The sequence below is a fragment of the Grus americana genome, chromosome 25 (genome assembly GCF_028858705.1).
Source record: "Grus americana isolate bGruAme1 chromosome 25, bGruAme1.mat, whole genome shotgun sequence".
Classification (NCBI taxonomy): Eukaryota; Metazoa; Chordata; class Aves; order Gruiformes; family Gruidae; genus Grus; species Grus americana.
This window is the reverse complement of record NC_072876.1, coordinates 5150297-5175893: the sequence shown is the minus strand read 5'-3', so window position 1 is coordinate 5175893 and position 25597 is coordinate 5150297. Positions and strand designations below refer to the sequence as shown.

Sequence of the window (25597 nt, the reverse complement as noted above, 5' to 3'; positions counted from 1 at the left end):
AAGCCCAGAGTCTCAGAGCCTGAACAAGGGCTCTGGAGCGTGCTGCGCCTGCGGTCGAAGGTCTGACCCCAGCTCGACTGGGTGCTGCGACGTGCTCCTGGCCGTGCCTGGCCGGGGCAGCCCGGTCTGCAGGTGGACCCCGAGCCAAATCTGCAGCTCCCACCTGGCTCTGGCTCCTGCTGCTCCCGGGCTTCAGCACCCACAGTAGCCCTGGGCACACGCCAGCGGCTGGTCAGCCCCGGCCGAGGGAGCACCTGCTCTGCTGACCGTGTTTGTGTGACCTGCTCAGCTCTGGGTGTCCAAGTTGTTGCTTGCTGGAATAAAATGGATCAAGTTTGCATCCACCTCCAGCACTGCGAGCTGCTGGAGAAAGGGTATAATTAGAAACAATATCGCTATTGACACGGACAGTGCTTAGCACCCGCCGTCCAAACAGACCTGGCCGAGCGCGCTGGCTGATGCTCAGCCCTGTGCCGGGATGGGGGCTGCATCCCGCGGGCGATGCCGGGCACAAGGGGGGCTCTGGACAGGCTGCGGAGCCTGCCCGGGGGCTGGGGCTGTGCCAGCGGGCACTGGGGAGCTGCCGTTGTCCAGTTGCCTCGGGGATATGGGGGGAAAGGGCTCGGGGAGGGAATAGTTAATGACCCTCTCCTCCCAATATTGAGGGACAAATCCTCTCCCGGCTTGGTGCCCAAATAAACAGGCTGAGCATTGCGTAAGGAGGGGGGTGGGAACATCTCTACGTGCTTCTCTGGAGACCGGCAGTCTCATTACAGCACTGCGGCCCCCCGCACCCCCACCGAGCCCTCACTCGGGTTTCACCCTGCCCGCACGCACCCGCTGGCCCCATGCCCTGCCACTGCCACGGACGGGTGCTGTCCCCAGCTGGTGCCACAGCTCGGTGGTGCTGGGTGGGTAACAGCCACGATGGGGCTGCTGCTCATAGAAAGGTCTGGACGATGCCAGGGCAGAGCCCCCACGGATCCTGCGAAGCTCTGTGGTCGGCGTGGATGTGTCTGGAGGAGGGTGGCGAGAGGACGGGAGGTCCCACGGAGACCTACGGGGCAGGGTGCCCGGCTGGGGGGTCTCCCCACATCCATCCAGCACTCTGGCTCTGCAGCGAGCAGAGCGCTGCAGCCCCAGGGATGTGACTCCCAAGGCCGCAGGGAAGGTGGCACAGGGTGGCCATGGCCACCTCACCAGCCAGGCCCAGCCTGTGCCTCGACGCAGCTTCTTGAAGGTGCCAGAGCCGGAGCAGGATGGATGCAAGAAGAGAAGCGGGTGCTTGGCTCGGCTCCCAGTGGGCTCCCTCTGCCGACAGCCGCCCCAGCCAGGCCCCCACGCCACCGCCATGCACCCCCTTTGCACGATGCCCCAGACGCCTCCTCTCTCCCCTGACCCAAAATTTGCACTGGAAAAAAAAAATGCAGCCCCAAAATGCATCCCCCTGCCCCGAGAAGCTGGTGCAGGCTCAGAGCTGCTGGCCTTGCTGGAGGGAAGTCTGGAGCATGGCCCATGGGACAGCGCAAGAGCCCGAGGCCCCCACCCCGTCCTCCTGCTGCTGGGCCACAGGAGCATTTTGCAACACATATATATAAATAAAAATGAAATATTTAATTTCCTTTTTAAAAAAAAAGAATCCTTGTCAAAGTGCTTTACTGAGGATCCTCACCAGTGAGGCGGGAGGTGGAGGGTGTTTGATGGGGGGGGTGCATGACAGCAGGGGAAACTGAGGCACGGACCAGTTACATCCACAGCGGCTGACCCCAAGAGGGGACCTGGCTGCTCTCAGACCTGTGCCGTGGTCACCAGCCCCACTCCTCCCCCCAGGACAGCCCATACACACCATGAGCACCATGAGCACCACGGGGCCACCAGTTCCTGTGCCGGGAAGGGTGACCTGCCAGGCCAAGGTCTCTGAAAAGCCATGAGAAGCACTGCCTGGCTCCCTGGCACCGTCACCGCAGGGCGATCGCCCGCTCGGGTGCCACACGGCAGCAGATCGAGGGGGATGGGGCCACCGTGACACAGCGGTGGTTTGGGAGGCTGCTGGGTTGGGAGAGCAGCTCCGGAGCCGTGGGAAGCAGCAAGCCCCGGGATGCTCAGCCAGCTGGCCCCGGCGTGTCGAGCAGTGGCTGTCCTGTGTCCTGGCTTGGCCAGCCTCTGCGGCCGGGCTGGGGTGGGTGGGGGGCACGGACCCCCAGGCAGGGCTCCAGCCTTGGGCATCGTGGGGTGCTCGGCTGGGCCGTGCTTGCGTAGGACAGCCCGGAGCAAGGCAGCGTCCCCGGGATCAGCAGCAGCTCTTCTTGGGCTTGTCGTTGGGAGTGAGTTTGATGGAGTCGGTTAAATAACTCTCAAAAATCCCTTTATGCTGGAAAAAACAGAGAAGAGAAAGGGTGAGAGATGTTAGGTCAGAGTCAGCCTGAGCGGACCAAAGGACTGGGGAGCGCAGGTTTAGTCCTGATTTGTGATTAAAAACAAAATCCAGGGAAAAGCCGCCCGGCTCAGCCGAGGAGCGGGGTCACCCTGTTTGCATGGCACGGGGACACGAAGGTCCCCGTGGGATGGCCACTAGAGGACAGTGCTGGCGCGCTGTTCGGTGCCGCACGCCCCGTTCCGTCACCGCAGGCAAAGAGAAATAGCAATTCTCATTCTTTTCTAACTTGTTTTAGATCTATTTTAAGAAATCAAACACTGATGTGTTTCCCTTCCTGGGGTTCTCCTACACACTATAAATATGAGATCTATTATAAATATAAATAGCAGATATTCTGCATCAGAGGGTGGGTCGGATCAGCTCCGGGGAGCGGCTGAGTCCGGCTCCCACCTGAATCCCTGCTGCCGGCCCAGGCTTGGTGCAGCAGCGATGCTCACCGTTGTTAACGCCTGCTTTGCAAGGGTCTCAAAAGCCTCTGCAACGTTGATGTTGTTCTTGGCGCTGACTTCGAAATAAGGGATGTCTTTCTCCTTGCACCAGGCTGAGGCAATCTCCTTGGGTACCTGCGGGAAAGGAGGATGGAGCCCCAACGCAGCCCTGCGCAGAGCTGCCCGTAGCTGCTGGAGAGGTGGCGGAGGGGACCCTCCTCGCCCAGCCACACACTGCTGGGTGAGGGCAGGGTGCTGGTACTGCAGGCAGCTCAGATGCTTAATTCCTGCTGTCTTCCATGGGGACAGTCTCTGCTGCGAAGGGCAGCGGGGGGGATGCTGCTTACACCCTCTGAGAGGCATGGGGGAGGCGGCAGCACTGGGTGCCCAGCAGCTCCGTGCCTGGGAGCCCTGGTTTTCATGTGAGCATTGGAAGAAGGCTGGTTCTGCAGGCGAAGGATCAGCGCCCGTAAGCTGTTGGGGCACTAAAGCATCCCAACCCACACACCCTGCTCTCTCTCCTCCACCCTTACCTGCCGATCGCAGATGTCTATTTTGTTCCCCAGCACGACCATGGGGAAATCTTGCTCCCTTGGAATGACCTTCTCCAGGAAGTCGTCTCTCCAGTTGTCTAGGGACTCAAAGGACTCTCTGTCTGTCACGTCGAAGGCCAGCATGCAGCCATCCGAACCTTTGTAAAAGGTCGACACCATGGACCGGAATCGCTCCTGTCCCCCTGTGTCCCAGATCTAGGGCAGAGAAGGGCACAGGTACAGACACACGACACGAGCAGCATGGGTGTTTGCAGCCCTGTGCTCCGTTAAGCTCAGGGGACCAGTTCCAGGGAGTGCCAAGCCCCCAAAACTTGTGTGGGACTTCGATATCATTCATGGATGCTCAGGGCTGCTGGAAATCAGGTTCTGCAAATGCAGCCCCCCAACTCATGACACCAGTAGGCATTTGGGGACAGCAGGATATGGTGGGACACATGTGCCCGTGGGATCGGGGTGGGCACCCCAGGCAGTCCCAGCCCCGCTCACCTGCAGTTTCAGGGGAGTGTTGTCCACCATGAGGACTTTGGTGAGGATGCTGGCACCCAGCGTGGTGCGGTAGTCTTCGTAAAACGTCTTGTGCACGTATTGGTGCAGGAGGGAGGTTTTGCCCACGCTGGTGGGAGGGAAGGGACGCGGGTGAGGATTTGCTCAAGGGGTTGGTCGCAGGAAGGATGGGGGCTGCACACCCACTGGCTCCTGGGCCAGCGCACACGTGGGGCTTCCCTCCCATCCCTGGCACCGCTCCTTACCCCAGAGCTCCTATGATAATTATCTTCAGATCCACCTTCTTGCTGGCATCCATGGACAGGCCCTGTGGGACAAGAGGGGGTCACCTGGCTGCGGAAATGGGACCGGCTCCTGGCGAGCCCCACAACACTGGCAGAGGTGTGGGAGCAGCCGCTGCTCCCCACAGCCTCTCCTCACCCCCACCCCGGCTGTCCCACGGCCCCGGACACTGCCGTGTCCGCACCGTGCCAGCACCGTGCCAGCACCGTGTCTGTGCCGTGCCAGCACCCTGCTGCACTCGCGTCCCGGTGTTGGTGTCGGCAGAAATTCCCGTGCCGAGCCCAGCCCACGCCACCGCCCAGGACCGACTCCCAAGGTGCTGGTGCACGTCCAGACACGCCACTGCGCTGCACCAAACCATCACCATTAGAAGCTGCTGTGAGCACCTTCCCTGCCTCTCCCTCTCCTTCTAAAGTGCAATCCCTCCCCCTAAACCTGGCACACACCGGGCTCCTGGGGAAAATTACATTTATTAAAGAAGACTGTGGCTGGCTGGACTTTCCTGGGTGCCCCAAGTACAGCCCAGGGATGCCACCCAGCCTGGGAGCACCCTGAAAGGCTCCCTGCAGGCTGCACCCCCAACATGTCCTGGTGTCCCCGCGTGCTCTGTGCCTGGCCATCCCCTGAGCACCTCCAGCAAACCCCCTCCCCAGGCGGGGACAAGCATCCTCCGGTGGTCTCAGCAGCTCCGTTCCTGCAGCAGCGTCAGGCACGGAACCGGCCAAGGCGCGGATGGAAACACTGACAGCCTCATCTCTGCATTTTTTCCCGATGCGCTGGCCAGCCCTGCGCCGTTCCCCCTTGGCACCTCGCCCCTGCCAGGGCGGCTCTCAGCCGTGGGGTCCAGGCTCTCCCGCACCCCCTCTGCCAGCCCCTCTGTGCCCATCCTTGGCACAGGCAGAGCCTCATTTCTCAGCATGCACAAACTTTCCAGTCCTTTTGCCGGCACCAGACAGTTTTCTCCAAGGCCAGGCGCAAAACTGAAAATGGAGTTTCCCAACCTTTTTGCCTGCCGGCTGTTGCTCTGGGGGTCCCCTGCTCAGCCACGGCCTCAGCCGCAGCCTCAGGGGCCAGAGGGGCCGGAGAGCAGTGCACTCACCTGCCAGGGCATCCGTCTGCCAGGCGGCCAAGGCTCTCGGCTCCGTTCCAGTCGGCGTCCCGGGGAGGGAAGAGGCGAGAGAGGAGGATCCAGGAAAGGGCGGCCGTCCCCGGCACTGATTCCCGCCTGCCCACAGCCGGGGGAAGGCGGCTGTGGGGCCCCGCGCCGTGACATCAGCAGAAAGGGGCTGAGATCCTGCCGGAGCCCGCGGAGCAGCCACGGATGGGTGCTGGGATGTCACGGCGTTTCCATCGGCTCCAGGCTCTGCCGAGCGCTCCCCGGCTCAGGGTCTGACAGGGGAAAGAGAACAAGGTTCCCCCCATCTGCTGGGGTTTGGGATTGACTTTTGGCCTCTCCTCTTGCTCAGGATCCCCTGGTACCCTGTACCCACCTCCCGGGGACCCCTCATCTGCGTTCCTGCTGGGCTGAGAACAAAAGCCCAGCGGGGCTATCGGCAGCATCCCCTGTGCCCGTGGGAGCCACTGCGGACTTTGCTCAGGCAGCTCCGATAGTGTGGGACGGGATAAGCGGCTTCGGGGGCCGGGTACAGCGGGGGGACGGCGGCAGTGGAGGTGGGGCTGGGGGCTCAGCCTGGCAGAGAGGGGGGGAGCAGATGGGTGGGGGTCCCTTTGTGGGGGCTGGGGGCTCTGTGTGGTTTTGTCTCCTTTTGCAGGCAGGAGGAGAGGGGCAGGGAGGGAAGCAGGAGCATTTGCAGCCCCTTGGTACGCCGTGCCGCATCCCTGCAAACCCCAGTCCTTACGGACTCCCACCCAGCACCCACGGCCAGTGCCAGGACCCTAAAAAGAGGGGACTATGTCAGGATGGGAACCCCAGTAACCAGAGCCGGTGGCATCTCCTGGAGGAGGATGTGTTAAGCCAGCAAGTGGGATTTTGGGGATCTTGGCTGCCACCATGGAGCAACCGAGGAAGCCTCTGGCCATCTCCGCAAGCGTCAGGGCTCTTTGGCATGGGAAAACCCGCTCAGCCGTGGCTGCAAAGGCAGAGCTGTGCTCCCCAGCGTGCAAGGGCAGGTCCCGAGCCTTTGCCAAACATTCAATAGGCTTTGGGGTTTGCACTGGAAGTGGGGTGTCCCCCTCATCTGTGAACCCTCCCAGCTCCCTCACCATGAACAACACCCTCCCTGCCCGGGGACGCAGGGTCCCTCTGAGGCCACTGGCTTTTGCTTTTCCACTGGCTGCCCTCATTTTTGCAGATTATTTTTTCCTGTAGACATCTCTTATGGGATCTCAGGGAAGATCACTGCACTCAGCAGGACAAACCCTCCTCCTCCTTCCCAAGTGTAATTTTGGGACCTGTCTGGCCAGAAAAATCTGTTTTTTCCCCCCACAGGGCAAGTGCAGGGAGGAGCTGGGATGAGGCAGGAGAAGAACCTGAGCCAATTCTCACCAGCGGTGGGTAAAAGGCTGATGTTTCCTTGAAGCAGGTTTCTCCTAATCCCTGTTTTCAGCCTATTTTCATCGTGCTGCTTCACCTTTGCCCTTGCAGTGAGACTTCGTTGTCCAACCTCCCCCCCCGACTACTTCTGCCCTCGTTCCTCTCCACGTGTCCCTCCAAGCCTGGTGGGCTGAAGGTTGCTCACCCGGTCAGATGATCGATGCCTCTCCACGCTGGTGGAGATGGGGTTTGTGGTTGCATTGCTACAGCCAATGCCCACAGCCACTTCTGCTTTTGGTCAGGAGGGGCTGTACCCATCAGGGTGCTCAGCCCGAGCTCAGCACCAGCTCCAGCGTTTGTTTGATTTCACAAGAAAAGGGATTTTCTTTCTTTACTGCTCCTGGTGTAGCCATGTGAGCTTAGCCCTGGATGAAGGCAGTAGGAGCGGTAATGTAGAGGAGGCGATGGCCAACGTATTGCTAAGCAGCTCCTACAACCACAGCTACAATCTTGTCCTGATTGCTTCACCAAGTCAGCAATTCTGAGGACAATGCGTGTTTTTTGAGCCCTGTGACTATAAGGAAGATCTTGCAGCTAGGAGATGATGAAACACAGACTGCCACGTCCAGAGGAAAGGCTCGTGTGAGCAGGGAGAGGATGGGCTGTTCCCTGCGGCAAGGCTCGCAGGGCAATGAGAGTGAGGAAAGGGGAAGAAAGCAAAACGCGTCCAAGTGACTAAACTGTTCCCTACAGCTGTTTGGCCACCTCTGCTCCCCGGGGGACAGCCTGGTTGCTCCCTATCGGGATGCTCAGTATTTCACGGAGCAAAGTCCCCTGAGCATCCCCCGTGTGCAGGGAGGAGGGCTGGACAGGGCCCCCCGAGACCCACCGAGAGGACGTGGGATGCTCTGGGGTCCCAAGCACACACAGCACTGGAGGAGTCGCGGTTGAGTCCAGGCTGGGCCACCTCTCGCTGCCAGCTGGTGTTTGGGGACACCAGGCAGTCCCTCATTGTGCTGGGGAAGCTGGATGCTCCCCCAGTGCCTGTGGCTGCGGTGATGGGCTGGTGCCCAGCAGCACCTTGGCATGCTAAGAGTTAAGCTGGAAGAGGGAGAGGAAACCTTTGTTCAGCTGCCCCCCGCACCTTATCTGGAGAAACCACAGCCGAGGTGAAGTCAATACAGGAATGGTTACAGAAACCATATGTTGGTCATTGGCACAATCAATGTTTCTGAGTAAGGCAGATATTTTCTTGTATTGCAAACAACAAGGCTGAGCCGCAAAGTTTGCAAACAGATCTGAATTTTCCAGCGCTCTCAGACCCAGCCCTGAAGTCTGGTCTGGGAAAGATGCAGCAGCCGCGAAGCCCGGCCCCGGCTGTGGGGACCCCGGCACCTCAGCCTCGACGCCAGCCCGCTGCAGGGCTCTGCTTCAGTGTCCGCCAGGAAAACTGAGCACAGGCAGGGCTAAAAATAACCCTTTTCTGTGCTTCTCTTTCTCGCTGCCTTCCATGTGTGTCTCAGGATGCATCATGCATGAGCCACGATTGCTCATGCTTTCTCTCACATCCCCTGCACTGTCAGCAAGTCACATGCGCCGCAGTGACTCACGGGGAGCCCTGCAGCCCCCCGCAGCCCCCCAGGGCCCCCCAGGCCCCCCACCCTCCGAGCCAGCCCAGCCCGTGGCCGCCGGCTGCAGAGCTTGGCAGCACGCAGCTGGTTTGCCCCGTCTCGCTTGGAGCACCCACCAGCCACATCGTTGCAAGCGCCCGCGGGGGTCAAAGCAAAATTCACTGGAAATCACCGGTTGTTCTGGAAGTTCTGCGGCACAGAAAGAGCCCCAGGGTCTCTCCAGCCTCAGCGTCACCTTCTTGTTTATGGGCACCAGCTCAGCCTGCTGAAGCGACATGTTTTCCTGGTCAATTTGCAGCTGCCGCAGCCCCTGCCCGCAGCCATCGCCTCGGGCTCCACGGGGAGCTCGGGGATACCCACAGCCGCCTCCGGGGACTTTCTGCTCCACCTGGGCAAAGTGTCCTCTCCCGCTCATGTGGAAATCCCAGCTAAGGACCATGGAGGCCAACCTTTCAGATCCATGGCTACCCAGGGGCAGCAGCATCTCCTGCACCGCCAAGGCTCCCTCCAGAGCGGGGAGACTCCGGTAACACCACGCACGCAGCCCTGGCAGTGCCGTGGGTGCGCCGAGGCTTGTAGCTCACCGGGAAGGAGGGCAGGGGCCAGGGAAGGAGGATTTAACACTCTAGTGCATCCCAGCCGAGATCTGCAGGGCTGCTGTTGTGCTAATCACAACACGATCGTGGCAGGTTTTGTTTTATTAAAGCTTATATTGACCTGTGTTTAAAAAAAAGAGAATCTGCAAAGCAGATCACAGAGCTGCTCAAGACATTTCTATATTCATTATGAAATCGCTTCCTGGCGTGGACCGAACTTCTGCTGGGCTCTTCAGCCATAGCCCCTGGGTGTCTTCATCACCTCCGGGGACACTGATGCGGTGGTGAAATCCCCTGCCCGAGGGCAGCAGCCCGGTGGCTCCGTCCCCCTCCTGCCCCACGGGATGCCGCAGCCCTAAGGGACGGCGGGGGCCAACCCCACCCTGTTATTTCCACGGTCAAAGACGGAGTAAAACTGACGGATGAAAACGTCACCCAAAATCCAGAGGGGTCCAGCGGGAGGGGCGATGTCCATCCCCTGGAAGCCGCTGGTGCAGAAGGCCATGCCGTCGCTGTACTCCTGGGGAAGAAGTGCAAAGCTGGGAACGAACCCAAGAGCCTCGTGCACATGGAATTGTGCAGGAATGGTGACTGAGGGTCCCGTGCACGAAGCAGTGGGGCTTGTCACCCGCCGGGACACGTGGCTCAGCTCCCGGGGTGGCTCCGGGCCACCTTCATCTCCGGAGCCGCTGGGAATTGGGGACAGTGGTGCCGACGGAGCCGCAGCCGTACCATGAGGGTGTAGGCCTGGGCGCTGAGCGTGTAGGGGAGCCCGTTGATGGTGAAGGTCACGTCAGGCATCACGTTGAGGTTGCTGCACTCCACGGCGTACTGCAAAACAGCCGGGCGGCTCAGCAACGCTGCTCGGCAGGAGGTCCCTCCTGCTGGGGTGGGGGTCCCAGGGCTTTGTCCCCCTCCTCTCCCCACCCTGGGTCTCACCTCTCCATCCACAGGCGTGGCACCAATATAGCTTTGCAATTCTTTTATATCCTTGGTGGGACCTGTGATGAGCGATGTCCCGGTGTCCACGATGGCCTGGCAGCTGTTCACGCAGAAAGCCACTGTCCCATCCAGCTGGATGCTGGGGGAGGAGGAAAGAGAGAAGGAACAGGAGGGACTCGTGCTGCTCCTCTGCTGCAGCCCAGCCCTTCCCTCCCTGCCCAGCACCACTCACTTGTCCAGCTGGATCTGCCAGTACCCTTGCAGGGTCACAGGCACCCAGTTCAGGGTCCCCGTGAAGTGGGAGGGATCAAAGCCACCGAAAAGCAGCTCTCCTCCCACGGAGGATTCGGGGTTCCTAGAGGGAGGAGGAGGAGACGTGAGGGATTTTCTCCATTTTACTTTGCATGTCGCATTTTAAACAGGTGGATTTACACCCACTTGCTTCCCACAAATGCTTAGGGTCATTCGCTTTATTCCTGTAAGTCTTGAGGTCTGTGATGCTCCACATGGTACCAAACAAACCCTTTACTATCTCCGTAAAACATCTTTATTTTAGCAGCCCTTCCTGTTCCCTAAAAGCAATGACCAAGCCTAAGAAACACCCCGGAGCAAAGCCGTGTCCGTACGTGCTCATGTAGACGGAGAACATGGGCAGCTCCACCAGATCTTGTGCCATCATGTTGTCGAAGACGGGGGTGACCCCATCCACAGCCAGCGAGGGGTAAGCCAGCCCCAGGATCCCGTCGAACTCAGCATCCAGGAAGGCTTTTCCCGGCTCGCTGACGCTCTCTGCAAACTGCTGGTTGCTCACGGTGAGGCCCTCGACCTGCGGGGAGGAGGAGGGTCGATGGCGATGCTGAGTCTGTAGGCAAGTCCCAGGCACGTTGTGCAGAGCAGGAGAAACCAAAGATGACTCACGACTACTTGGTCGGATCCGATGACCCCCGTCAGACTGCCGGTCCCATACTGGATGGAGAAGGGGGTCCCTATCGCCTGGTACGTGCTGGACTGCGACGGGTGAAACTTGGCATGCTCAGCTGGGGAAGGAGACGGGAGCTGTCAGCAGAAATGCGATTTATCTGCATGGCCACGGATGCCGGGAGCCCCCTCCACGGCCTCAGAGCAGAACGATGGGGCGGCGTGGCATCACCAAAATGCCTGCATCACGGGCACGCTGCCGAGGGAGAGAGAGCTGCTCACAAAACAACGGGGCATGCTGGCGTTTCGAGGAGGGATAAAACTTACCCCATTTCAATCTGCCTCAAAGGTGCGAGGTTTGTTAAGGGGAGCAGGATTAGCTCATGCCATATTTTTATGAGACCTGGAGATCAGCACCGCAGCTCCCGTTTTCCAGACAGCAGCAGCAGCGACTCTTCCCCCAGCCCAGCCCCACGGCACTGCTGTATCCACCTATTTTCCCCAGCCCGCCTTGGGCTCTGTTGGAAGCACCGCAGGAGCCCTGAGGCTGCTCAGAGATGCTCCGTGATGCTCCCTGTCCCGGGGCAGCAGGGCTGGACTCAGCAGGGCCGGCTCATCGCTGACAGCCCCAACAAGCCCCGTGCTTGTCACCCGCCGGGCAGCCAGCCTGGCGTCACGCCGTGGTCTCTGTGCCCGCCTTGTTCCTGCCGGCCAGCCCCTTGCTGACAAGCCATATTATCTGCTATCGTCTTTGCTTGTTTGTTCAAAGGCTCTCCCATAAGAATGGCCTAAAGAGCACGTCCGATATCTCCCGCGGGCTGATGGTGCTGGGTGCTGGTGGTGTGATTGCCACCCGCGCCTGAGCAAACAAACCCGCTGAGGCTCCCCCCGCTCGCTGCCCCCCGCCCCGGCTTTCTGTTTTCTGCGTGTGCCCTGGAGGGCTCAGCTGGGTGGGGAGGTCCCCCAGGGTCCCTGGGCTGTGCGAGCTGGGGGTCACCCGGGGTCCCACCACAGCTGGCTGGGGGGCGGGGACGGCCGGTCGGGGACCCCTACTCACCGCAGGCTTTGCTGACGCAGTAGACGGATGGCACCCAGAGGTTGGAGGAGCCTGTGTCAAATATCACAGTGAAGTTCTGGGGGGGGTTTCCAATGGCAATCTGCCCGAAATACTCCATCTAGCAAAGAGCGTAGCCGTTAGCTGTCAGCACACCCAGAAATCCTGGCAAAGGGGAGCCTGTGCTGGGGCGTCTGCAGAGAACCGATGGGGTTCGGTGCAGGGGATGGCTGGCACCGGGGCAATGTTTGATCTGTCACGGCCGCATCGTGCCAGGTAAAATAAAGGAGCCAAATATTTATGGACCAACAAAGGAAGGCGAGAACAAAAGGCAGGATGGCGAGTGTGGGTGCCGTCCACTTCCTGCTGGGTTCAGCGGGAAGGCCGGGTCCCGAGGGGACATTAGCGGGATGCAGACAGTGGCCGGGGCTTTGGGGACAGGACCCTCACGCTGCTGGGGAATGGGAAGAGCCTGGGGACCATCCTCCATCTCTGGCTCTGCGTCCTTTGTGGTGGGGTCTTCTCTGCTGCGTGTGAGATGTGTTAGCTCTGGAGGAAATCTCTCCCCACTGTGTGCCCGAGAGCACTGCGGGCTCGGGGAGTGTGGCAGGCAGGGAGAGGGCTGGCAGCACCCGCCGTGAATGTGTTCCCTTGTCCCCTCTCATCGTCACATTCCCGGGAACAAAGGAGCAGGCAGGAGCGGGCAGGCAGCAAACCCTGGCATGCTGGGGCACTGACTGCAGGCGTGCTCCGTGAGCAGGCGTGGGCTTTATGGGAAGAATTTGGGCATTGGGGACCGCTCATGCAAACTAACGTGCTTTTGGGGTGTCTGCAGCACGCTGCTGGGACTGAGCACCCCGCAGTCCTCGGTGCTGCTATGCTTACGTCCAGGTAGTTGATGAGGGGCTCGTTGGACTCCGTGAAGGCCGCGCAGTCCTCGCTGTACTGGACCATGTCCAGCCTGTGGGTTTTCCAGAAGTGGGAGAGCTGCCCACGGTCCCGCAGCGATTTCCGCAGGGAGCGGTGCCGTGTCAGGGTCACTCTGGGGGAGCAAGGGTCCTGGTCACTCGCCCGGGGCCGTGGATGCTGCCCCTGTCCTGCAGTCCCCACGTCTGCCCCAAGGGTCCCAGTGCCACTAGGATGCAGGTCCAGGGCCTGCTTCCCCGCATCTCCCGCTGCAATGCTTTGTAACCAAGGCACGGTGAAACGGGGGACTTGATCTGGTTTAGGAGGCAGCAAATCAAGGACAAAGCTGGCAGGAAAGCCCACACGCCCCTGCGCAGGAGCTCAACATGACTGGTGGAAAAGGACCCTCAGGCTGGGAGAGGGGACGTCATGCCGGGGTTTTCCACCCCGTCTGTTTGCATAGCCCTCGGCTGCGGCCGGCAGCTCATCCTGCAGACCTTGCCGCAGCCCAGTGCTGCTGCTGGCGTCTGCCGGGAGAGATGGAGACGGCCACGGAGCCGACGGTCTGATGGCAGCACACCAGCACAGCCCCGTGTGCTCCCCGCACTCGGGTGCAGCCGCAGGGTGTCCGTGCCGGGGGAGCTCAGCTCTGCCCGTTCATCGCTGCCGCGCTTGGCCCTGGCAGGACCCTGCGAGCGAAACCCCTCCGAGAGCCCAGGGGGCTGGGGTCCCTCCTGGGGACCCCCTTACCTTTTCAAGCCGCTGGCCAGGGAGAGGCAGAGCATGGCGAGGAGGAGGAGGAGGAGGCACTTCATGTTGGCGTCTCGGCGGCAGTGCTGGCCTCGGTCGGGCTCTGCGGGTGCAGGCAGCACTGCGGCGTTGTTCTTATACCAACAGGTACACCCTCACCCCGCTGCACCAGCGCCCGCGATAACGCCCCTTTCAGTGTCAACACGGGGCTTTGGCGGTGGAAATGAATCACTGGCCACGTCCCAGGCGAGGCAGAGCGAGCGCACCGGGGTCAAGTTTGTTTTTGTGGGCGAGGGGCCGGCGGTGGCCGAGCAGGATGGTGCAGGGACGTGCCAGGTGCTGGGCAGGGGGCTGCGTTGGCCGATTTTGGGGGCAGTGAAGGTCCCGCAGTCGGAGCAGAATGGGGTCTCCAGCCCCACACCAGCCCCTTATCCACTGGAAATTGTGCGGCCCAGCCGAACTGGTGGAACCCCCTCCCCAGACGCTCCAGGGGAGCGTTTCCCCTTTCCTTTGCCCCGCAGCCCCCCCAGGGACCTGCCTGTGGCCATGGGGTGCCCCACACCCCGACAGCTGCAGGGGGGGCGCAGGAAAAGGATGTGTTTGTAGCATCGGGCAGCCGCTGAACAAAGACTAATTAGCAGTGATGAACTGCTCAGGAATCTGCAACTTTCCCTTTCAAATAGCAGTCAGTGCCATCAAAGCGCGGTCGGGAAGAAGCTCTTTGCATGGGAGACAGTTACATGTTGCCTTACAGCCACTAATGGGCTCTTCCCCGACGGCTGATTTTTGTTTAACAGGACGGCCGTCTCATTAAGCCTCTGTGAATGCAAATAAAAAATGCTAATGAACAAATAAAGCCTTCAGATACGGAGGGGAGACGAGTGGGGGGAGGTGAGGATTTTCTTGCTGCCACCATCTATGTCTCGGGCACGCGGCTGAAGGCTTGTGATGATGCTGTGTCGTCCTTGCGTTGTTTCCCATGGATATGGCACTATAATACCTGGCGATGGTGTTATACCCAGTGAGCACCATCCCTGTAATTAACGGGGCTTCTACCCTTAGCACTGTGCTAATTTTCCATTTATCCCAGTTAATCCATTTTATCTAATTAAAGTCCTCGTCCTAGGAAATTAAACCCTCGCCCGTGAGGCAGAGGTACCGGCGGGGCCGTGAGCCCAACGCGGGCTCCCGAACCCCCCGGCTGATGGGGGACGGCCCGAGGAAGAGCCGCCTCGTGTCTCCTGTTCTGGGGGGTCTTGTGTCTCCAGCCCTGGGAGATGCTGTCGGGCTCTTCTGCTCCGTGGCTTCGCAGGGAGCTTAAGCTTAAAAATTCTCCTCAAAGGTTTCTTCGGCGTGAGTGCGGAGACGCGGGGCATGGCAGAGTCGATGTTGATGGCAGAGGCAGCTGTTTTTTCCAAGTCAAGTGCAAATTCCCTGCACTTCCCCATGCCCAGGTTGGTAGCTGCATTTTTTTTTTTTTTAATCTAGTAGCTTTTATACAAAGTTATTATCTATTTCCCTTTTAAGATGCAGTTTAATGTACCAGCCTCCTTTCCCATCCTAATCATATATTCACAGAAGAGATTTTTTTTTTTAAAAAAAAACCAGCTTCCTTAAACAAAACCAATTGCAGCAAGTGCCAGATCAGCTGAAAGCAGTGAGTCGATCGTTACGGACATGGTTTATAACACGAAAATCCTGTAAGAAAATCCAGCCTGAAGGGTCATTGGGCTGCTGAGATAAACATGAGTGTGAGCTGTAGCACAGAGAAGCTGAATACTTCAAGCAAAATAGTTTATTTCCTGGAAAAGACCCCCCAATTGAATCATAATAATCTGCAAACTTGTGACACTAGATTCTGTGTTAAAATACGAAGATTAAAGAAATAAAGAGGCCAAACCTTTAGTTTAGAAAATTTTGAAGTTAAGCATGTCTGTTTCTAGTTTTATTTAGTTATTTCGAAAGTAATTTTAAAACCCAAACTCATAGAGGTTGTGGTGGGTTGACCCTGGCTGGAGGGCCAGGTGCCCACCAGAGCTGCTCTCTCACTCCCCTCATTCACTAAACAGGGGAGAAAAGGCATAACGAAATGCTTGCAGGTCGAGATAAGGACAGGGAGAGATCACTCACTAATTGTTGTCACGAGCAAAACAGACCGAACTTAGAGAGGGAATTCATCAAATTTATTACTAGGCAAAATAGAGTAGAGGAATGAGAAAATAAAATCAACTCTTAAAACACCTCCCCCCACCCCTCCCATCTTCCTGGGCTCAACTTCACTCCCGGCTTCAACCTTCCCCCCCTCAGCGGCACAGGGGGACGGGGAGTGGGGGTTACGGTCAGTTCAGCACATGGTGTTTCTGCCGCTTCTTCATCCTCAGGGGGAGGACTCCTCTCATGGTTCCCCTGCTCCAGCATGGAGTCCCTCCCACAGGGTGCAGACCTTCAGGAGCAAACTGCTCCAGCGTGGGTCCCCCACGGGGTCACAAGTCCTGCCAGCAAACCTGCCCTGGCGTGGGCTCCCCTCTTCACGGGTCCACCGGTCCGGCCTGGAACTTGCTCCAATGTGGGCTTCCCACGGGCCGCAGCCTCCTTCAGGTGCCTCCACCTGCTCCGGCGTGGGGTCCTCCACGGGCTGCAGGTGGAATCTCTACACCCCCTCACCCTTCCTCCATGGGCTGCAGGGGGACAGCCTGCTTCACCATGGCCTTCACCACGGGCTGCAGGGGGATCTCTGCTCCGGTGCCTGGAGCTCCTCCTCCCCCTCCATCTGCACTGACCTTGGTGTCTGCGGAGTTTCTTACATCTTCTCACTCCTCTCTCCGGCTGCAAAAGCTCTCTCTCTAAGTGTTTTTCTACTTCTTAACTATGTTATCACAGAGGCGCTGATTGGCTTGGCCTTGGCCAGCGGCGGGCCTGTCTTAGAGCCGGCTGGCATTGGCTCTGTCAGACACAGGGGGAGCTTCTAGCAGCTTCTCACAGAAGCCATCCCTGTAGCCCCCCCGCCACCAAAACCCTGCCACGCAAACCCAACACAGAGGTAAACAAAAAGTTTTATTTCAAGTGAAACAAAATGTTAGTTTTTCTCTTTCTTTCGGGATCCAGTGCAAGACTCGGACATATTTGCCCAGAAAACTGGGAAAAAAGACTTTGCTTCATATGCACGTTCAGCTGTTTCTCAAGGTTTGAAATCTCGCAGACGCTTCTGCTTGAAACGCTTCTGCAGATGGGAGGGCCGCATCATTTTCAACACACGGTGCCCTTCACCTTGGCAAGGGGTCAGCCACGGCGCTGCCCGTCCCTGCCTGGCGCTGCCCGTCCCTGCCTGTCCCTGCCTGTGGTGCCGGTGCTGCCGACGGCACCTCCTGATGTGGCGGAGAGAGCCCGGAGTGACGGAGCAAAACACGCAGAATTATTTATAAGACTGGGAGCCTTTGAATCCCTCTTGTTAATAAAACAGCAGAAAAAGCGCTTACGTTCAGTAGAAATGCAAGGAAACATGACTGCCGGCTGCTGGAGCGTCCCAGGTCTTATAGGTAATAAATATAGGGAAAAAAATAGGCCTCTGTGTAGTCCTGTATTACTGCCAGCAGTAGCTGTCATAAAGTGCATCTCCCCCCATCCACCTTTACATCTTTGCCCTCAGATATGTTAGAAATAGGTTATGCACCTCGTGTGGAAAACACGCCTCTAGCCGGCTCGGCATATGGCGCTTTACTCATTTTAAGAAATCTGCTGTCGGGCTAAAAGTATGTTATCTGTGTTCTTTTTTTATATTTCCTTTAGTTTAGTCACTTCCACGATTAGCTCTGATTCAAATCGCACCCGAGTAGCATTTTCTGAAAAGCCTTTTTTCTGTTTATCAAATACTTCTTCCACCTGTTAATCTATTTACACATCACTCAGCTTGATGTATAAATTCACTTGAAAGAGTGAAACCCTGCAATAACAAACACTCACTTTAAAAAAAAAAAAAAAAAAAACCAAGCAATCTTCAATTAAATATTTACCGGTGGCTCAGAAGCCATGGGGAAAGCAGGATTAAAATCCCGCAGTGATGGAGCTGATGGATGGCGTGGTCCCCGCAGTCCCAGGGGATGGGGGGGATGTGGGCAGTGACCAACCCACAGCGGGGACCTGGCAGGGGACCCCAGCTCACGATGCAGCTCCTGGGGACAAACCCCAACGGCGCCTGGCAGCTTGGGGGTACGTAGTCTTCTCTTTGCCTTTAGAAATTCTGGAGGGATTCGCTGAGATGCTCGGATGTTATTTCCCCGGGCGAGGATTGCTACAGGAGTGTGGGGGTGATGGAGATGTTCAAACGACAGCGGTGCCTTCGCGGGGACACAGCCGGCGCGGTCCCCATGAGTCAGGGTCCCCATGAGAAGGGGGGTCCCTCGCTCCCTGCCCACCTCCTGCCGGGGAAGAAGCACAAGAGAGGCCGTGCTGCTGCAGGGCGTCTCCAGCTCCAAAACGCTGTTTCAGTGCCAGAGCTGCAAACCCGGTTCCTACGGAGCGGTGGCCCAGCGCTCCCCAAATCTCCTGCGAACCGATGAGAGTGGGTCTGCCAGTCTGCCGTTTGCAGCCTGCTGGTATTAACTATTAACTATTAACTATTAACTATTAACTATTGACCAGAACAGTTTTCCAGAAAACGGGCAGGCGGAGGCCCGTTCACCCCCCAGCAGACACCAAGCCGTGCCAGGCTCTGCGCCCCTGTCCTTATGATTTAAAATGTTTTACCCCTATAGAAGACTCTGGAAGCACCCAGAGGACTTTTTCTGGGTGGCAGCTGAATTGCTCAGGGCTGAGGCAGCTCCGCTGCTGCTGGGCAGAGCTCTCTGCCCTTGGGAACCGCTTTGCTCCAACGAAGCTCAGCACCATTTTAGCACAAAGATGCTGGAAGATGGAGCAAGAGGGAGAAGTGCCTGGGGGATACAGTATCCCCCAACCCCAGCGCATAAGCGGCTGCAGAACAGTAGAGAAACACCCAATATATTTAAATGAGCCTGTTGACAGAGGAGAAGCGTCATGGAACCTCATGTGGGCTTGTTCTTGCCCTCACCATGGGGGTAGAGCGAGACCGCATCCGGCACCGATCCGGCAAGCGCTTCTGCACCGCTGGACCCTGCGGCTGCACAGCCACCGAAAATGCTGCCAAAACGTCCTTAATTCCTGCTCCATCCAGCTCCAGCTGCCCAGGTCCTGTGGGAAAGGAGAGGCGCGGCAAGCTCTGATCGCCCAGGTAAAACACCGTTGGATGTTCCTCTCCACCGGCCGTTGCACACGGTGCCTCGGGAAGCAGAGGGGCCGTACATCGGGGCGAGAGCTGGGTCTGGTGTCCGTGTCGGCGGGATGCCTGCCGGCGTGCGCCGCTGCCAGCCGGAGCTTTAGCCTTAACCTGGGGCAGCAAGGCCTGGCTCGAATGGGATTAAAATAATTCGAGGCATTCGCATGATTTTACTTACCTTTAGACTCAGCGTAGATGTCTAGAATTCACTACTCGGTAACGAGCCGTGTAGGAGCTCTTCACAAGCCTTGATTTCAATAGGGCATCTTGCCTGAGAAAGGGTTAATAACCTGGGGGCTGGTGGGAGGGAGGCTCACAGCAAGTTACCTGATGCACCAAAAAAGTACATGTGCTGCCAGCATCTTCCTAGCTGTTATCTTCGAAATAGATTATTTCAATATGCATACGCGTATCACCTCTTCAATCTCACCATACCCCATGTCAGCAAAGAAGCTGCTTGCTACTGATATTTGGATTTGGGTCTTGTTTTGCAATTTCCTTTTGAACAGCTCATTTTTCAGATTGTTATCTGCTGCAGCAGCGTCTCCTGCCCCACAATAGGAAATGAGCTATTTAAGAATGGCAGCCATTTGAGAAGGAGATTTGGGGACAGATCATTTTAATAAGGGAGGGGGAAAATTCTCACAAGAAATGGACTTTTAGCTTGGCAGTTACCAACCTGTTTGGGTAAGTGGAATTTTGCAGGAGATCGGTGAGGCTATCGGAAAAGCTTTTGATGAATTACTCTTAGAAATATGTCATAGAGGAAATTATAGAATCTGATCCATAGGATGGATAACGCCTTTGCTCTAACTATCAATCTATCTATCAGTCTATCAAACATATTATTACGGCTCCTTTAATCATCGCATCAAAGCTTTAGTTGAAGAGAAGCTCCCTATGTCAGCCGTTTATAAATAGTAAGTATATATTTCTTTTTTGCAAGTGAAAGCTCACGAAATGAATGCCTCTGATTGCCGTCCTTTATAATAAATCTCTTTAATATTATGGCCAAAAGTCCCAAGCCAAGGGGTCCAGTTCAGGTGTATGTGTTTTCTACTTATGTGCCTTAAGTGCCCTTAACTTCAACAGGATTTGAGCGCTCACCTAATATTAAATCCGAGGCGTTTCAAAGGCGGACGTGTTGAAGGCCGCTGACCTTTCTGGCTGGATCTTGACTGACACAAAAGCCCAACACCAAACCCGTGCCTTGCTTTCCGTTACTTTCTTCCATGGGTCTTTTTTTTCCCAGATTATAGTTATCAAATATTTTTTGTGGATTTAAAAAAAAAAAAAAAGAAATGCAAGAGCGGCTTAAAGCAAGAAGAATAAATTTCAGTTCTTGTTATTATCAGCACCGCGGTGGAGCCCAGAAGCTCCAGTCAAATATCAGATATGACCGAGGCGGCAGTGTATAAAACCATTAAGCTCGGTGATAACGGCAAGGAGAGTCTGTGGCTGTGTGAGGGGCGTGCATGAGAAGGAATCGCACATACATTAAGAGCCTCGCGCAGAGGGAAGGCTGCGTGCCTTTATTTTACGTCTGCAATGTCAGACCGCTGCTTTCAAGCGGGGAGCCTGGTCTTCAGTTGACGTGGAGCAACGTGAAGCTCAATGAGATCATTTTGCTTGATTGCCACCAGGGCTAGCTGCCTCTCTCTGTCCCCTCGAGACTTCCAGCATCTTGCTGGGCATCACAGCGGCCGCCGAGACGCCTCGCAGGGAGGATGAGCACTTGTCAGTGGTGAGTACGACACCCCGGGCTAAAGAGCCACAGGTAGCCCTTCGCCGCCCTGCTGCAGCGAGGGAGATGCTCTAAGGTGGAAGGATGACTGCTGCTACGGGGCACCTTTCTGCTGGGTTGCTCAGCCCTCGCTCAGCCGCGGGGATGCTGTGCTGTGGGTGCAGGAGCGTGGGGATGCTGCGGCCCCCGTCGCTGGGGACACCGTGGCTGGCTTTTGCTGCGCTGGGGGTAATAACGCGTTCTCGCAGGCTTGCCACCTTTGGCAGACACGTAGGCGTCTCAGAAAGGGCTTGTGATTTTGGCGGGAGCCATATGCGTAACTTCTCTCTTCCAGCAAGCGCTGCGCACCCCCCGCCCCGCTGGCAATGAGGCTTTTGAAAACCCTTCTTAAGACGAGCACCCAAAAATGAAGTGCAAGGAGCACTAGTCATTTTTTGAAAATGAAGCCCCAGATTTTGGGCACATCGTCTTAAAGACAAAAAGCAAAACCAAAAACTGCACCAGCAAACTTTGGTCTAAACCACGCTTTGAAGCAATGGCAGCCAAACAGTACCTGTAAAATTTAAAATAATTTGATTATTTCTTTCACTTAGACAAAATATTTTTCTCTTGTTCAGGTGGATGTTTGTTGCCACCGCAGCTGTCACCTTGATCCTATACGCTCTCCTCTTACTGACACTTTACATCATGCTCAGCAGGAAAATAGGTAATTTACTGTCTCGTCGGCTTTACCCGTTGCGTTCCTCGTTCTTGCTCACAACCGTCCAGTTCAGAGAGCGAAAGCCGTTTGCCCAAAGCTTCCACATCCCCCGGTTTGTAAAGCACAACCAAGTTCTTGTTCTGGGTCTGGTTCTCGGGGAGCGACCGGCGTGCCATCGGGACAGGGCTATACAGCCTTTTGTTGTTTCAAAAACATTTTATTTTATTGCTCTTGTTAGTAAAGTGGTGGAAAAATACCATCAGAATCAATTTGCAAAATATTAATTCAGACGAAGCTGTAATTTTCAGCAGGAAAATCTTTCATGCAAAACTGCTGCCCACAGTTGGACATAAATAAGCTCTGCTTGGTCCTGCGGGTCAAACTAATTTGGAGCTTGCATGGGAAGAGGCCCTGATGGCATGATTTAACACTGGAATCTTTCATTGCAGGAGAACACAGCCCGCACTTAATCATCTCAGTAATTGAATTGATAGATATTTGCCCGCTCCGATACATAATAATAATTACTGCCGTGCCAGCGGCTTGCGCTGAACTGGCTTTGCCGTGGGGCAGTGCTGGGGCTCGGCGAGCGGGTGGGAGTCCGTGTGGCGTGGCGCGTGGGGGTGCGTGGGGCTCAGCCGGTGTCTCGGGCTGGGGCAAGGAGCTGACTCTGCTGCCTCTCGGTTGCAGCCAGCCATTCCTGCAGCAAGCAGGCGAGCGGCAGCCCCGCAGCACAGCCCCAACAGCCTCCGACCTCTTCGGCGGAAGGGAAAGGGGTGCAAAGACCGACCTTCACGGGTAAGGGGGGATCCTACAGCAATGGGGTTTTGTCCTGGCACGTGGATATAAATGTATGGCATTGCACTTGTGCAATGCTCCCTTCCTGAAGCAGCTGGGAAGACCCTGACCTGCCGGCCCCGGGGTGGAAGAGGGAGCAAGCGGCCGGGCGAAGGGCAGGCGCAACAGCCGCTGGCAATTCCAGCTGCCTCCTGCCTCCTCTGGGCTTTCCCTGCCCGATTCCCCGGGGCCAGGGGGATGAAAAGGGGCGGGATCACACGGATGCCTTTTGGATTTTTAGTTTTCACTTTTGAGTGCGTTTGCTTTTTCTCCCTGATCATCTTTTTCCTTTAACCCCCCAAGTCGTGATGGAGGTGGTAATGTTTGCTGTTTTTAAGGGAGCAGCGACACGTCTTCAGAGACCTCGGATGACTCGGACAGCAACCCTTCCTGCCCGCAGGTACGGCCGCGGGCACAGAGCCTTTGCCAAAAGCAGCCTCGAGCCCCACAGAGCAGCAACGGGGGGGGGGCAAATGCATTGAACCATATGGAAATACCGGGGGTGATACAGGCTGGGGTGATGGCTGTCACCCGCCGTACACAACGTTCCTCATCTGGAGGGAAGCGTCCCCAGGGGTCAGGGATCCCTGGGCACAACCAGGGCATCCCGATCGGACGCACGCCTTTGTGTGGGTTCAAGGGCAAAGCCACCCCGGGTGGATGCTGGTGCCTGACCTGGGGTTTGTGTCCGCTTCTGCAGGACCCTCGCTCAGAAGAAAATCTCAATTACACATCCCTGGTCTTCCCAGGGAAAAGCTGTGGGCCAGGCTCCACCGGGGACTACGAGAACATGAAGACTGGGGCAGACTACGTCAACGTGGACCCCAAAAAGAGGAAAGCAGATTTTTGGCTCTGCTCCAGCCCCGTGGCATCCAAGTCCATCGAGTACACCGAGGTGAAGCTCTGACTCCCGGGATGCTGCGCGCGGGGTTTCGGGTCAGACCGCTGCCGTGAAGGGGAGATGCCCGAAGCCTCCAGCAGCCGCGGGACCAGGGCTTCCCCTTCCCCTCGGTCAGTGCCTGGCACAGGCTGACGCCTGCCAGCTTTTATTCCTTGTAACACTCTAACCCAGTGATACAATTTGCTTGGTATTTTACTTAAAAGCATCACTGTTACTGAAGGCTGCTGAGCGCAGGATAGCATGGGGAAGTGTTCCTCCTGCCCAGCCTGAAATGTGCTCGCCAGTTTTGTGTGATGGCCCTTTTTCCCATTGCATGAAAGCAAATGAAACTTCCTTCCCTGCCCCTCAAAATGGGATGTAGTTCAGGGGCGGAAATGCAGTGGTCTTCAAAATACCCACCCGAACTGGCTGGCATCTCCCCTGAACCATGCTTTCTTTGCTGATTGCTGTCATAAAATCCTTTAAAGTACAGCTCCTCCGCTGGCTTTCCCCTCGCTGCCCGCCAAGCCCTGACTCATTGCCTTCCCCTGCACCCCTTTTTCTCTGATGCTCAAAGTCTTTCCAAGTCCCCGTCACCCTCAGAGCTGTTGTTGGGGCTGGGATGGCCGTGCAGGCAGCTTGACCCCCCCGTCCATGCATGGGGGGGATGCCAGGGCCAGGGAACGAGGGTGGCCTTGCTGGGGAGCTTCCTCCCCCAGCTGAAAGCCACAGTCATCAGCCCAGCTGGCAAATGGCTGAGGGCTTCCCAGGGGATTTATATCCCCCCTCCCCAGCTGCAGGACCTGGGCTGGCTGCTGGTCCCTCTGGGCTGTGAGGGACACAGGACTGGACCACAGAGCTCCATGTGAGCATAGGCACATCAAATCCCTCTGTATCTTCTGGGGAGGGAGGATATTCCCTGTCTCCCCCCTTTTCCTCCTTTGCCCCTGTACCGAATGCCCTGGGTGCAGGAGTTGGCTTCTCCCCCAGCCACGTGGTGCCTGCACCCAACAGAGCTTTGGGGGGGGGGGGGGTCAGTGCCCTGGGCTGGGGCACACGCCACTGCTCCCCCTGTGATCTGACACCACGTTTCATGTTTTCCTTAAGTGTCAGATGAATTCCTAGGGGACTTGGAGTACAGCGCTGCAATTTTCTCTAACAAAACTGACTTAGGCGCTCTCCAGCTTGCAGAGATAAACTTGGGTTTGTGAACTGAAAATGCTGGGAAGGCCGTTATGTTCTCGGAGGTGCTGCTTCCCCTGTTGTCAGTGATTACATTTGTCAGGTCACCTTCATGCTCCCGAGGTCCTGGAGAGCCAGCGCCCGGCCAGCCCTGCCTGCAGCTGGGGCTTGCTGTCCTCATTCCGCTGCAGCAAAATTGCTGCTGCAAATGGAGCTGGTTCCCTCCCATCACTTTGCATTTTGTTACTTATGATTTTTTTCAAGAAATAAACTTTCAAAGTGCTGGGGAAAGGGAACTGGGACCTCTACTAGGTTGATGGAGCCGCTGGCTTCCTGCACAGCCCCTCTTCATCAGGGATGGAGCTGCCCCAAGCGCACTTTGAATCGGCTTGGCAGCGATGTGCTTTAATGAAAGGTTGTGAGACGATTGATTTGGTATCGATCCTGGGGAGGGCTCGGAGGTTAGGCACTCCTGGTTTTGTGACCTTGTTGTGCAGATCTGGATCAATTTGAAGGGCACATGAAGGAAAAGGTTCAAAAAACCAAACAATCTCTGGGAAGTGTTGCTAAAGGCCAGGAGAGGAGGGTTTATGGAACTGGAGATGAGGTCAAAACCAGCTAGTGGGAGTTTCTGCAAAAATTGATTCAAATGTTTTGTGATTAAAATATGAAAATACTTTGATTTCAAAATACTTTAATCTTAATGTCTTATTTGTTACAGATTTAACCTGTGATAATAGAGGGAATAATGCACCTTGCTTGCAGGGAATTCGGTACCTTGCTCTCTGGGACACTTGTACATCCCCCATCAGCTTTTGAGCTCACCCCCCCAGAGCAAAGGGATGCTCTTGCCTGCCTCACTTGTGCTTTCCTCTTGAACAAAACAGCTTCTGGGAGACCCACACCACGCAGGAAGAAGGGCAGGGCTGGGACTGCGAGGCCATGGCTTGTTCCCAGCTACTGGCCACCCCTCCTCTATGCTCCCAAGGGCCCCGAAGCCATCGCTGAGCCCTGGGTGGCTTCGGCATTCTGATCTCTGCGAAATAAGACAAAAGCAGCAGCAATTTTGAGAGCAGCTCTTTAATGGGATGCAGCGGCTGTTGAACAGCACGGAGTAGCCTTGCACAGCGACTGGGGGGCTGCGAGTAAACCTGACGGAAAGTACCGGGGCATGGCGGGAGGCAGGATCTGCCTGGGCAAGCTGGAGCTGGGCTACGGTTCCTCCGAGCAGCAATTCGGTGGTGTCAGTGCTGCATTTTGGACGCTTGCACCAACGCAGCGCGATGCCACTGTGTGGTAGCAGGATGGCTGTGCACAACAGGAGAGGACGTTTCTGCCCCGTGGCTTTTGCTCCAGCCCTGTCCCTGTCCCCAGGGAGGGGGTCCGGCTCCAGAGCTGCCCATCAGCAGAGCGCAACGCGAGGCAGTGAAGGGGGAGCGAGGGCTGTGCCCCGGGGCGTGGGAAAGCT

At 56.9% G+C, this 25597-nt stretch overlaps 3 protein-coding genes across 9 annotated transcripts; 1 reads left to right on the top strand and 2 right to left on the bottom strand.

The window, feature by feature from the left end:
- Positions 1 to 276: 276 nt before the first annotated feature.
- On the bottom strand, positions 277 to 5647 carry RAB7B (RAB7B, member RAS oncogene family). Of its 2 annotated transcripts, XR_008574165.1 has the most exons (7): positions 5305 to 5647; positions 4169 to 4230; positions 3906 to 4032; positions 3399 to 3614; positions 2875 to 3000; positions 1847 to 2371; positions 277 to 360 (listed from the first exon to the last, which is right to left on the bottom strand). XR_008574165.1 is itself a non-coding variant. In XM_054803869.1 (6 exons), exons 1-6 carry the CDS (start codon positions 5476 to 5478, stop codon positions 2291 to 2293), a joined length of 786 nt encoding a protein of 261 aa, XP_054659844.1. In that variant the 5' UTR covers positions 5479 to 5647; the 3' UTR covers positions 1642 to 2290. The 2 variants fall into 2 exon arrangements, 1 of the variants encoding a protein (XP_054659844.1); XM_054803869.1 differs by lacking the exon at positions 277 to 360 and having other exon boundaries at positions 1642 to 2371.
- Positions 5648 to 9095: 3448 nt separating this feature from the next.
- Positions 9096 to 13582, bottom strand: CTSE (cathepsin E). Its single transcript, XM_054803835.1, has 9 exons — positions 13497 to 13582; positions 12726 to 12882; positions 11844 to 11961; positions 10787 to 10905; positions 10495 to 10694; positions 10101 to 10223; positions 9866 to 10007; positions 9659 to 9757; positions 9096 to 9446 (listed from the first exon to the last, which is right to left on the bottom strand). Exons 1-9 carry the CDS (start codon positions 13559 to 13561, stop codon positions 9282 to 9284), a joined length of 1188 nt encoding a protein of 395 aa, XP_054659810.1. The 5' UTR covers positions 13562 to 13582; the 3' UTR covers positions 9096 to 9281.
- A 4441-nt stretch (positions 13583 to 18023) lies between these two features.
- On the top strand, positions 18024 to 25222 carry RHEX (regulator of hemoglobinization and erythroid cell expansion). Of its 6 annotated transcripts, none has more exons than XR_008574179.1 (7): positions 18024 to 18741; positions 20430 to 20530; positions 21148 to 21236; positions 21921 to 22028; positions 22406 to 22467; positions 22768 to 23078; positions 24851 to 25222. XR_008574179.1 is itself a non-coding variant. In XM_054804187.1 (7 exons), the coding sequence occupies exons 2-7, from the start codon at positions 20514 to 20516 to the stop codon at positions 24854 to 24856; spliced, it is 477 nt and encodes a 158-aa protein (XP_054660162.1). In that variant the 5' UTR covers positions 18024 to 18741; positions 20430 to 20513; the 3' UTR covers positions 24857 to 25222. The 6 variants fall into 6 exon arrangements, 5 of the variants coding, with proteins under 5 accessions (XP_054660162.1, XP_054660159.1, XP_054660158.1 ...); XM_054804187.1 differs by having other exon boundaries at positions 22768 to 22962; XM_054804184.1 differs by lacking the exon at positions 24851 to 25222 and adding an exon at positions 19619 to 19706 and having other exon boundaries at positions 22768 to 24830.
- Positions 25223 to 25597: the final 375 nt, after the last annotated feature.